This window comes from Pan paniscus, chromosome 1 (genome assembly GCF_029289425.2).
Source record: "Pan paniscus chromosome 1, NHGRI_mPanPan1-v2.0_pri, whole genome shotgun sequence".
In the NCBI taxonomy this organism is placed as follows: Eukaryota; Metazoa; Chordata; class Mammalia; order Primates; family Hominidae; genus Pan; species Pan paniscus.
Window position 1 is genome coordinate 18960485 of NC_073249.2, and position 12671 is coordinate 18973155.

The 12671-nt window shown below is 43.7% G+C and overlaps 1 protein-coding gene across 2 annotated transcripts in view; it reads right to left on the minus strand.

Moving 5' to 3' along the window:
- GALNT2 (polypeptide N-acetylgalactosaminyltransferase 2) overlaps nucleotides 1-12671 on the minus strand; it is a 215361-nt gene that overhangs the window by 34215 nt on the left and 168475 nt on the right. For both annotated transcript variants that reach the window (XM_034948729.3, XM_057300480.2), the window contains exons 4-8: nucleotides 11843-11941; nucleotides 11535-11602; nucleotides 11230-11295; nucleotides 4527-4648; nucleotides 1796-1883 (exon numbers count right to left, since the gene is read on the minus strand). In XM_034948729.3, coding sequence (XP_034804620.1) covers nucleotides 1796-1883; nucleotides 4527-4648; nucleotides 11230-11295; nucleotides 11535-11602; nucleotides 11843-11941 — 443 coding nt within the window. The remainder of the gene's footprint in view (nucleotides 1-1795; nucleotides 1884-4526; nucleotides 4649-11229; nucleotides 11296-11534; nucleotides 11603-11842; nucleotides 11942-12671) is intronic.

Below are 12671 nucleotides of genomic sequence, written 5' to 3' on the forward strand. Positions count from 1 at the left end.
CTGTTTCACTAACAGAGAAGGTTAAGGATTAGCTGACATAACCTTTCCTTTATTTTTTTGATGTTTACTATTATCTTATTATTTATTTTATTAATTTGGTCCAAAGAGAGAGGCTATAGCAGATTAAAGATCTGTTAAGAATGGCATCCTTGATTTTTTTTCTAAAGGAATTTCATAAAATGCTCTTAGGGTGAATGTGGCCCCGTTCCTCTGACCCAGAAGACCTGCATCCCCACACGGAGCACCTGGCTGTTCTTGCCCCTGCTCTGACATACGCAGCTGCTTTGGGAGAAATACAGCCTGGTAGATCTCAGCTCTTCCAATACTTGGGGAAATACGACATTCTGAAAGCCAGGCTTTCTAGCTATCTAAGGATCCCTCCTCTTTAATGTCCCCAAATATTTTACTTCTTACCATTTGCTGGGAATTGTTCCCGAATGTTATGTTTCCCACCCTATGTACAGTCCTCCAAGCATGCCCGCCCTCCCCCTGATGTCTAATTCCATTATGCCCTGTGTGGCCAGCACAATTATCATCCCATTTCCCAGAGGCGGAAGCTGAGGAGCAGAGGCAAAATGGCCCGCCCGTGATGACGGGGCCTGCAAGAGGCAGGTGGGGCCAAAGCCCACAATGTCTAGGACCGTGGCTGAGTCTCCCTAAAAAGTCCAAGTATTCTGTTTTCTGGGGTTAAGGCTTGCTTGCACACGTATGTGTGTGTGTATGAATAAACAGGGTCTCACTCTGTCTCCCAGGGTTGATCGTGGCTCACTGCAGCCTTGACCTCCCAGGCTTAAGTGATCCTCCCACCTTAGACCCCTGAGTAGCTGGCATGCCATGACACGCAGCTAATTTTTTTTTTTTTTTTTAAATAGAGACAAGAGTCTTGTTACGTTGCCCAGGCTGGTCTTGAACTCCTGGGCTCAAGCAATCCTCCCACCTTAGCACCCCCAAAGTGCTGGGATTATAAGCGTGAGCCACTGCACCTGGCCAAGGCCCTATTTTATAGTTTTACTGTCGTCTTTTTTGATGTTAGACCATCAGTTAACCCTCTGCCCAGTGTCTATCTAGAATACTTCATCTTCACACAGATGAAAGCTCTTTGAGGTCTTTGATAATTTTTAAGAGGGTAAACAGACAAAGTGCTCTTGGGGCTCCAGGGTGGGTGCGGTGAGGACATACAGGAAATTGGTGTGGTCATTCCAACGGAAGGGGACCGGGGTGATGTAGGCACAGGTGTTGGGCTGGGAAAGAGGGGTACAAGAAACCATGATACATGCAAGGGGCTGTATCAGCAGAACAGGGTCACACGTGGGCTTGGTGAGGGCGAGGAGGTTGAGGATGACACAGGTCTCCATCTGAGCAACCAGAAAGAGACCAGGCTGTCAGAGAAATAGCCAGGGTGAGCAGAGAAGGCAAAGACAGGCTCCAGCCCCTTGAATCCCACAAAGCCTCAGCTCCCTGAAGCTTCTCACCCCAGATTCCTGCAAGGAGAGCTTCATCATCTCTGATCACAAAGGACACCATATCTGTTCATGGAACCACATGGCTCGCAAAAGTGACAGAAGGTCAAGGAAGAGGAGAAAGGGAAACCCAGGAAGCTCTTTAAGGGAGCAAGCCTATTTTTTTTTCTCTTTATGAAGTCCTACTCGTTAAGCACACAGGTGGTTTTTACTCAGAACACACACTACGGCGTGAACACTGTTGTCACTGTCACTCCTGACAATGAGAGGGAGTCGTGATCAGATGCTGGTGTAGACGGGACGAGCTAGGCAGGGGCACCATGACAGACACCTACCGCCCTTCAAGTCAGCAGATGCCCCCACATACTGAAAGTTGTCCATATTAATGACATCGATGATGGGTGACACAACCCGAGTCCTGTCCTAAAATACAAAGAGAGGAGTAGTTATCAAAATCCCAGCAAAACAAAAAACCTGCCCAACCATAGAAGGCATTAGTATTAGGCAGGCACAGGGCAAACCCAACTGGCCCTTACTACCTACTACCCTAGGCCCTCAAGAACCCAGCCTCCCCACCCAGACCCAGAAGGTCTTGCTCTTGGCCATCCACAGATGTGCTGTGGCCTGCTGGGAGGCAGGGAGGGAGGTCAGGAGTGGGTGCGTAGCAGGAGTCACTCTAGGAGTGGAGACTCCCATGGTTATGGGACAGGTAGCCATCAGTTCACCCAGCTAAAGGCAAAAACTGTGTTGCTGTGTCCCAAGGGTCCTTTTCTGTTTGCCCAAATACCATTAGTGATTTGTGAGCTGCAGTAAACTTCAGGAATGGAGTCACTGCTAAAATGCTCATACATCAAAATTAGGAATATATTTCTATGTGGGAGTGTGTGTGTGTGAGAGAGATGTGGTAAGTATCAATATTATCACAGCAGAAGGTTAACCAAATCAACTAGAGATTTCCAGATTCTACGTTTGCCTCAGCTGTAATTCTATCTTTTTTGTTTTTTTGTTTTGTTTTTTTTTGAGACGGAATTTCACTCTTGTTGCCCAGGCTGGAGTGCAATGGCGTGATCTTGGCTCACCACAACCGCCGCCTCGCGGGTTCAAGTGATTCTACTGCCTCAGCCTCCCAAGCAGCTGGGATTACAGAGATGCACCACCACGCCCGGCTAATTTTTGTATTTTTAGTAGAGATGGGGTTTCTCCATGTTGGTCAGGCTATTCTTGAACTTCTGACCTCAGGTGATCTGCCTGCCTCGGCCTCCCAAAGTGCTGGGATTACAGGCGTGAGCCACTGTGTCCAGCCCCTGTGATTCTATTAAAAAAAAAAAAAATCCCCCTAGATTGAGCCATGTCTTTATGCCACATTGCCATCATTCTGGTAAGAGTTTGTGAACATAAGGCCTTTTAACATCTCTAACCTCTTTAAGCTCAAATGACGGATGCTGGTGAGAGACCCTGGACTGTGCCCCATGCTGACAGTTAACCAAAGAGCAAGTGTTTTCCTTGAGCCACTTAGAGAACCCTTATTAGCCAGAAGAAAGATTTAGAAATACAACTTAGTAACAGAACCAGCAGAGCTAAGAACATACTACATCAGAGGAACAGGTGAAGGAACATGCTAATTAGGAACACACAAACACTGCAAAGCTCTGTAACACCCAGGTGCAAATCTACAGGGAAAAGTAGGCTGTGTGGTGCATTGAGGGCAGAGAAGAACACAACTTTCCTTGCCTGGCTCAGTCTGGTTCTAGGTGTATGAGTTAAAGGATATAAACTACCTTACATTTTGTTTCATAAGGCTCAATTTAGTGAAAGTTAATAGGCTTGGCACTTTCTCTCCTCAATTTAGGAGCAGGCGTTTGAAGCAGTTCTGACAATCTGACCACTGAGCTCGGTGACCTTCGCACACCCAAACACTGCCATGGCAGTTTTGGTTTTGACTGCGCTTCCCTGAGAGACAGCCTGGCGGAGCGTAGCCAGGGAGAGCAAGAAGTTGTGGGGTTGGGGTGGGTGGGGATTCCAGGGCGGGTTCTTCTTGGATATAGCTGTATGCACATGTGTTAAGAGAGGGGCTCAGATAGGGATTTAATGAAACTGGCTTTGCAATCCTGGCTCTGCTACCTGTATGATTTTGCGTGCATTATTAAAGTTCCCTGAACCCCAGCCTGTTTACCTGTCAAACGGAGATAACGAGCGCATTACAGGTAACATATAAAAAAGGCCTAGCACGTAGCCCCAACTTGATAAAGGGTAACGAATATAATTTTCATAATTCCTAGTAGCTTGTGGTTACTTAGTATTCCATGACTCACAGCCCATCAGCTATCCTTGCTATGCTCAGGCAGAACTACTTGTTCATTTTCTATTTCCTTTCATTAAGTTTGCTTTATCGCCCCCAAGGAAGTGCTTTCTTAGTAGGAAGGAAAGAAAAGTCAATAAAACAAGCAGAAGGCAAGAGAAATGAAAAAAGGCCAAATGTAATATTAGCAATGATGTTTCTAGAAAGCAGAAGGTGCAGAAGTGTAGCCGCGGATCACCCTCTGACAACCCCACCGGTCCCTGTATGCTTCCTAGCCACACCCCTCTCCGACAGGAGCCTGGAAGCCTGCTGGGCTAACCTGCCCTACTCACTAAGAGCAGAGAGGTGGCCCCAGGGACAGCTTCCCCAGCACGCCCCGCTCTGCGAGCTGCAAGAGATGGCACTTGCTAGGTGCCGGGCAATGTTCTAAGCACTCTGCGAAGCTGTAGGCGGGGAAGGAAACTGCTCCCATGAAAAGGGCTGCCTTCAACTAATCAGGCTCTCACCAGCCTCTGCTGATCCTCGCCTCCTACCTGTCAACGGATGGTTCCTCCTACTGATGGATTCCTACAGCCAGTAAAACAGTCTTTCTACAATGCCCCAAAGGCATTTTCTTTCTGTCAAGGAAAACTGCAGATGGCGAGCTCAGCCCCTACCAGCCCTGACGCCCCACTCCCTGTGTTACACCTCCCCTGGACCATGCTCCTCTCTGTCCCCTCTACCAACCACCCACGACCTGACACCCCTCCCAGCCCCCGTCATCTCACCTCCGCCACCCTTTCCAGGAGGGGCTCCAGCCAGTGCTCATTACACTCGCAGTGACTGTCCAGGAAGGTCAGGACCTTGGCTTGGGCAGCATCGGCCCCCCGAACCCGTGAGCGCATGAGGCCTGCAGAGGCGAGTTGGAAAGCACGTCAGGAGAGAGAAGCCACAGGGCCAGCACAACCCCATGCCAACCGGCGACGCCTCCCTGCCCGCAGCTCTGCAGCCTGCTTTCTGGGCACGGAGGTTACTGTAAACTTGCTGGATGAGATCAAAACTGCTCCATGAGACAGACTATTGTCAGAACTTTTAATTTTAATAGTTATATTGGATGACTGGGAGGACAACGTTCTTAGAACTACCGTCTTCTGAGAGAGGCCCTTTACATTACTGAAGTCTCCTTTATCAAGTAACCAAAATGTGGAACTTTTATAACTACATTCCTCTGACACAGCAACAGTTTTCTAACTAACTGGGCTAAGGAAGGTGTCACCCAGAGACTTCCAGTGCTAATGGTGTTGATTTTAGTGGTGATAATATTTGTAACAGTGTTGTGAATATCTCTGTCTTCTAAGACTTATCAGGAGCTAAATAAGTTGCAAAGCCCTGCTGTCTGCCTTTTACACAAAATTAGTTATACTATTGGTCAAATTCTACAATTTATATACTTGTGATGTGTTAATAATGTGCATGTTCATTATGACACAAAATATAAATAGTGTATTTCAAAAATTAGCCGTGGGTGGTGGCCTGTGCCTGTGCCTGTGGTTCTAGCTGCTCGGGAGGCTGAGGTGGGAGGATCACTGGAGCCTGGGAAGTGAGCCATGATTGCGCCACTGCACTCCAGCCTGGGTGATAAGAGTGAGTCCCTGTCTCAAAATAAATAACAAATAAAATAAAATAAATAATAGTATATTTATCCCTGGATGTTGTGGTCATAAATGGCTTTTGCTATATATGCTGGGCTTTCTATGTGAAGATGATGCAACTATTCATAACCCGTGAGGACAAGTCTGCTAAGTACTTTTTTCCACAGTCAAAATGGGTTTTCAGTGATTCCTATGTGGCTGTATGCTAGAACAGGGAAAAAGACTAAAGATTTTAAGTTGTGATAACTGCAAAACAACTTGTATGGGGCAAACCTTTGCTCCAGTAACAATTATAAACTCTGAGCAAAATATAAAAAGCAGCAATTTGAAAGCCAGAAGCAGACAGAAACTAGATAGGATCCAACCCCTTAAAATAAGAAAATAACACTGAGTAAGCTCTGTGTTTATACGGCGTTTTCCACGAGGATGCGCTCCAATCCACTGCAATGTAGCCTTTTTTGGCTTGAGTTGTTAGAGGATAGAGAGTTCAGAGCTTCTGCTATCTGGAAACTGAAGGAGATCCTGGAAAGGAGGTAGGCCCCAAATCTGGCAATAACCTCCTGTTAAATCTTTGGCTGACTTCTGAACCACGCAGGAACCAAGTCCAACATGAAAAGCAACAGTTAAGAAGGCAGAAAAAACTGAGTTTCAGCTGCTATCTACTGCAGAGAAAACAAAGTTTGGAATTTGAGTCCTGCCAAGTGTGACATGCTTGGTAAAGATCTCAGTTCTTCTACAGGAACTTCAGAAAGACCACACATAGGAATATAGACTATGTATCATGAATAACGGACTCATAAAAACAGACTCATGGCCGGGCGTGGTGGCTCACGCCTGTAATCCCAGCACTTTGGGAGGCTGAGGTGGGCAGATCACCTGAGGTCAGGAGTTCAAGACCGGCCTAGCTAACATGGTGAAACCCGTTTCTATTAAAAATACAAAAAATTAGCCAGGCGTGGTGGCGTGCGCCTGTAATCCCAGCTACTCGGGAGGCTGAGGTAGGAGAATTGCTTGAACCCAGGAGGCAGAGGTTGCAGTGGGCTGAGATCGCACCACTGCACTCCAGCCTGAGCAACAAGAGAGAAACGCTGTCACAAACAAACAACCAAACAAAAAAACGAAAAAAAAAAACCATACTCATCCTAGCAAAGTACAAAAAGAGCCTAGAGAAGTTCAGCATCATCATCTGGTAATTTAACTGCCCGATATAACAAAGATGAATACTCTTTAGAGAAAGATAACATAATCCAGTGTTTCTACAACATATCACCCACAATGTCAATTATAAAATAAAAAATCACTACACATGAGAAGAAATAGGAAAATGGAGACCACATCAAAGAGAAAAAAAGTCATCAGAAGTTCACCCTGAGATGACCCAGAGGTTGGAATTAGCAGGGGAGGATTTAAAAGCAGCTATTATAAATATGTTTAACAACTCAAAGGCAACAATTTTAATGAGTGAATGGGTGGGGAATCTGAGCAGAGAAATAAAAACTATAAAAAAGAATCAAATGGGTATTCCAGAACTTAAAAATGAAATTATCTGAAATGAAAAATCCACTGACTGGTCTTAGTAGCAAAATGGAGATGGCAGAATGACTAGTGAACTTGAAGATGGAACAACAGAAATAGATCCATCTGGTGGACAGAGAAAAAATTAAGGGGGAAAAAGTCTAGTCATCTATAGGACAATATCAAGTGGTATAACATATGTGCAACTGAAGTTCAAGAATGAGTCAGAAAAAAATACATGAAGAAATAAAAGGCCAGTCATTTCCCAAACTTGGTGGAAAACATCATCTTACATATTCAATTTACATCAGCAAACTTGAAGCAGGATAAACATAAAGAAAACTAAATCTAGGCACATCATAATCAAATTGTTAAAAAAAAAAAAAACAGATATAGAGACAACCTGAAAAGCAGCCAGAGGAAATGACCCATAACATACAAAGGAACAACAGTATGAATTTTCTGAGACAGAGTCTCACCCTGTCACTCAAGCTGGAGTGCAGTGGCACAATATTGGCTCACTGCAACCTCTGCCTCCCAGGTTCAAGCGATTCTTCTGCCTCAGTCTCCCGAGTAGCTGGGACTACAGGCGCATGCCACCATGCCCGGCTAATTTTCGTATTTTTAGTAAAGACGGGGTTTCATCATGTTGGCCAGGCTGGTCTCAAACTCCTGACCTCGTGATCTGCCCACCTCGGCCTCCCAAAGTGCTGGGATTACAGGCCTGAGCCACTGCGCCCCGCCTGGAGTGAAACCTTTAAAGTGCTGAAAGAAAAATTAATTGTCAACTCAGATTCCACTGAAAGAAAATAGCCTCCAATAACAAAGGAGAAAAAAATTCTTCAGATAAAACCTGAGATTGTGCTGCCTATGAGAAAAAATTCTAAAGAAAATTATTCGGGCTAAATAAAAACTCCAATCTATGGAAAGAAACAAAGATACTACAAATGGAAAATATGAGGATAAGCTTAACATATCCACATATTCTTCTCTTTATTTAATAGATACTGACTATTTGAAGTAAAAATGTAACACTGTATTATGGGGTTTAAGATGTATGTAGAAGAAAAACATGATAACGATAGTACATAGGAAGGGAAATGGAAATGCAATTTAACTATTGTAAAATTCTTAAATTTAAAGTGGTATGATGTTGACTTGTAAGCAGGCTGTTGTAAGTTAGAGCTGTATGTTGTAATTCTCAGGGCACCTGTGCATACATGAAAAGTATTGCTGAAAAGCTACAAGAATAATTCAAATGGAATACTAAAAAGATCAATGAATCCAAAAGAAGGCAAGAAAGCAGGAACGCAGTTACAAAAAGCAAAATGCACATGGTACAAATAGAGAAGAAACAGCCGAAGAGCAGACCCAAACCCAGTCACACCAATGATTACACCACATGTAAATGAACTACCCTCAATCTGGGTGGGCACAATCTAATCAGCTGCCAGCACGGCCAGAATAAAAGCAGACAGAAGGACATAGAGAGACTGGACTGGCTTGGTCTCCCCCGGCCTACATCTTTCTTCCATGCTGGATGCTTCCTGCCCTTGAACATTGGACTCCAAGTTCTTCAGCTTTGGGACTATTGGACATTCAACCACTGACTGAAGGCTGAACTGTCAGCTTCCCCACTTTTGAGGTTTGGGGACTTGGACTGGCTTCCCTGCTCCTCGGCTGCAGATGGCCTATTGTGGGGCTTCACCTTGTGATTGTGTGAGTCAATATTCCTTAATAAACTCCTGTTTATATATACATCTATCCTATTAGTTCTGTCCTTTTGGAGAATCCTAATACAAAAGCCAAATATTGGTTCTTTTAAAAAATGAACAGAGTCGATGAACAGCAGACAGATAAAGAAAATAAGAAGATATAAATTACCAAAATCAATAAAATAGTAATACTAATCCGACAAACAGTAAAAAAAGAGACAATATCATAAGCAACTTTGAGCCAATAAATATAAAAACGTTGATAAAATACAAAATTTCTTGAAACAGACACAAAAACAGCAGATCTGAATACGCCTATATCCATTAAAAAGACTGAATTAGTTATCAAAAATCTTTCCATAAAGAAAATTCTTGGTCCAGACTGGCTAATTCTATTAAACATTTAAAAAAGAAATAATTAAAATATTATACAAACTCTTTTAGAAAATAAAATAGAAGGGCACACTTTCCATCTTGTTTTATAAGGCTAGTAAACCATAATGCCAAAACTGGAAAAATACATTTTAAGAAAATTACAGACCAATGTTTCCCATGAACACAGGTATAAAAATCCTTAACAAAAATATATTAAAAGGATACTGTATCATGACCAACTGGGGCTTATACTAGGAATGCAAAGCTGGTTTAACATCTGAAAATCAACCAATGTATTTCACCATATTAACAGATTAAAAAAAGAAATGCCACTTGATTATCTCCACAAATGCAGAGAAAAAGATTTATCTCATTATTAACATGGTTTTGGTCCTACTATTGTCATTAAATAGCTGTAGGGCCTTGAGAAAGCCACCTAGCCTCTTTAGATTTAGTATTTCCATCTGTAAAATGAAAGTACTAGGCTCTCAACTTCCACTGTACATCGGCATCATTTTAGCAGCTTTTAAAAATGCAGCTGCCCACACCCCACCCAGAGAAATCCAGAAATTTCTATTTAATTGTGAATGAGGGCAAGACATGGTCCTAAATTCCCTAGGTGCTTCTAATAAATTGCTAGGTTAAGAATCAATGCACAATAAAATCCACAGAAGAAAGATCCTAAGACTGCTCTTTCACTACCATAATATTTTAGGCAATTAATTTACTTTGTCATCTAGTAGCATCACTACAAGCACTTTGTGTGTATGCTTACATAGATGGGATCTTATACACACACGGGTACATATATACATGAGTGTGTGTGCAAGTGTGCACATATTTTCTCATTCAATTGTTACAGACTTCAGCTGTTCCATATAGGCTTTCCATAATCTGGCTTCTCCCAACCCACCCTTCTCATGCCTTCCCCGAAACAACGTATTGGCACGGGTTCAACCCAAATGAACATTCTAGTGGAAAGTTAATACTGAGAAGCATTGTTCTGATTTCTAAGCAGCTTAAAGACAAAGACACTGTTAGATAAGGCTCATAAGTGATTTACAATGCCAACACTATCTCTCTTTCCTCCTTCCCCACTTCTCTTTTTTTTTTTTTTTTTTTAAAGCCTGTGCCAGGTGATGGGGTAGGATGGCAGATACTTTGGGTTTAAATTCATAAAGTTATTTTGAAGGTGTTTAGGGGGCAGCAAATTGCCCCCTTTTTGGTTTATTCCAGGCTTGGTGGACTGATGTGAGTCTGGCAAACAGCTTGTTTAGAAGGCAAGGCTTATCCCACTGTTTATGTATCCTGAATGTCTAGGTTGATGACCCTAGTTGGTTAAAATATGATGCTGTTCTAACAGGCTCAATCACTGTGTGGCCAATAAGATTCCTGGTAAGAAAAACTTCACTCCTTGACTCCAGCTGGAGTGCATATGTAACGAGAAGAAAGAGTTTTACAGTGATGAAGGAATACAATCACCACCCCTGGATCAACAGTCAGACTTAAATAGCAAATGTGGCATAGGTTCCAAAGCTCTGTGATTTTCCTATACTGATCAGATTTCTCCCAACCATGGAGGAGCCTAACAATTCAGTCTTCAGGGTCTCTAACAGCACTGACACACTGGATGTTAATTACATTGTGATTGCAGCTTCCTTCCCAGACACTCCAGTGTACTACTTTCCTCCTTTACAGCCTCTCTTCTAACTGCCAATAAAACAGTCTTCATGAGCTCAGCTCCAGCACAGATAAGACTGACAGAAGGTTCCGAGGTTGGCATTTGCAAAATCGCATGAGCATATAATTGCAGAACTGTCTCCCCATTTTGGATGGTTCACCTTCAGCAGGCTGTCAAACTTGAATCCCGGTTATCAGATGCCTGGAGCATGGAGTCATTCAACTTCTTATTGCTAAATCTTTGTTTTTCTTCTAAACTTTTGTACTCAAGGGACTGATAAGACTTCCTAGGTTGTGAAAGAAAGAAGCCAATTTTCTAAATACATAAATAAAAATGTAATTTGATCTTGCTCTAATATACTAATAATTTCAATTAGTCAAGCTTTTAATGTCTTTCCTGTGTTTGCTGGGAGAAGTCTCCCAAGCGGCTCTGGTAGAGGGAGACAGAAAAAAGCTAGACAATTAATTGCTCTTTGAGCTACAGCACTTCTTTATGTTATTACAGGAAAAGTCAGAATTCAACTGTCTTGGTGCTGAATTAAGAAGAATCTTACCTTCTCGTCGATCATTTCTAAGAACTCGTACTTTCTCAATTTTCCCCAAGAGAGCCCCGTCCTCAGCTAGGAAAAGAAAAGAAGCAGAGCATTTTGAACCTGGAGTTCATAAAGGGCTTTGCATTCAACCATAGTATTCTCAATCATCTAAGGGCCGATTATCTCCTTGGGGCATCACAGAGGCACCTCTTCTTTCTGTGGATCTGATTTCTGGCTTGTTCATGCCTCATTAGCACCCCCACTACAGGAAGACTGGTGCCCAGAGAAGAGCCAGACACAGGGATAAAATCAGTGTCAGTACTCACGATCATTGCTGTAGTCATCCACCAAGATGATTTCTTTTATGAGATGGGGCGGGCTTTTCTTAAGCACGCTAAGAAAAGACAAGAAGATAAAGTTTATAGGTCTTTTAGGGGTATAAACTTTTAGCCTGGGGTAGAAAATTCTCATATGTTGGTCCTAACCCTTGGTTGGAGGAGCTACACACTGCGCCCTGTGCTGAGCAGTCAGGAGACCCTGTCTGCAGCCCCCACTGACAGCCCTGGTCTGACTGTGCCTGGGACACAGCTAATGTCTTAACACCCCTGATAGGTAATGCATCTCCTGGCCTCACCTGACCACGGTCCTGAGTAGGGCCGACCTGGCTTCATTGTGAAACGTGATCACCACGCTGGTGGCCGGCAGATCCACCCGCCACTGCTTCCGCTGACACCTGCAGGAAGAGAAAGATGGTCCTCTGAACAATGACCCCCAGAGCAGCCACAGCTTGTTTAGCCCTTGAGAGAACAGGCAGACTGACCAACTGGGATGGACATGCTATGATTAACTTGTTATCTGCAGAAGTTCCTGGCCTGTTCTGAGATGAACTGCCAACGGGACATAAGGAAACAGAAAAACACAACCGGAGTTACGTTCTGAGAGATGAACGATTTCGGCAAAAAGTAACATATTGAGAACATCTTTCTAACACGTTAAAAAAAAGTGTTTTAAAACAGTGAAATCCCATTTCTACTCTCAAGCAGATACACCTCTAGAGATGCGCTTTTCACAATTTGCAGTCGTAATTTCCGAAGGGCAGAACCAACTGTGCGCCACTGCTCTTTTCTTGTTTTCTACATTGCCTACAACAAGCATGTGGTACTCCGGTGATATTTGGAACTTGGCTCTCACCATGAACAGCAGACCCACTGGAGGTTTTCCCTTCCTGGGACAGCAGGGATGCATGTCCCTTGCCCTGGAAGGCCATCCCCAAATACCCCAAAGGGCAGTGGTGAGATGAAGATGGGGAGATGGAGTGAGGGTACAGTCAATGGGACCCTGAGCCTGCCTGAGCTCTCCCCTTCCAGCAGTAGGGAAGAACCCTGGGATCACCTCTGCACAGAAGCTGATTCGGAGGCCAGACCTACAAAGCAGGGGCAGATTTCAACATGGCACCTCTCAAA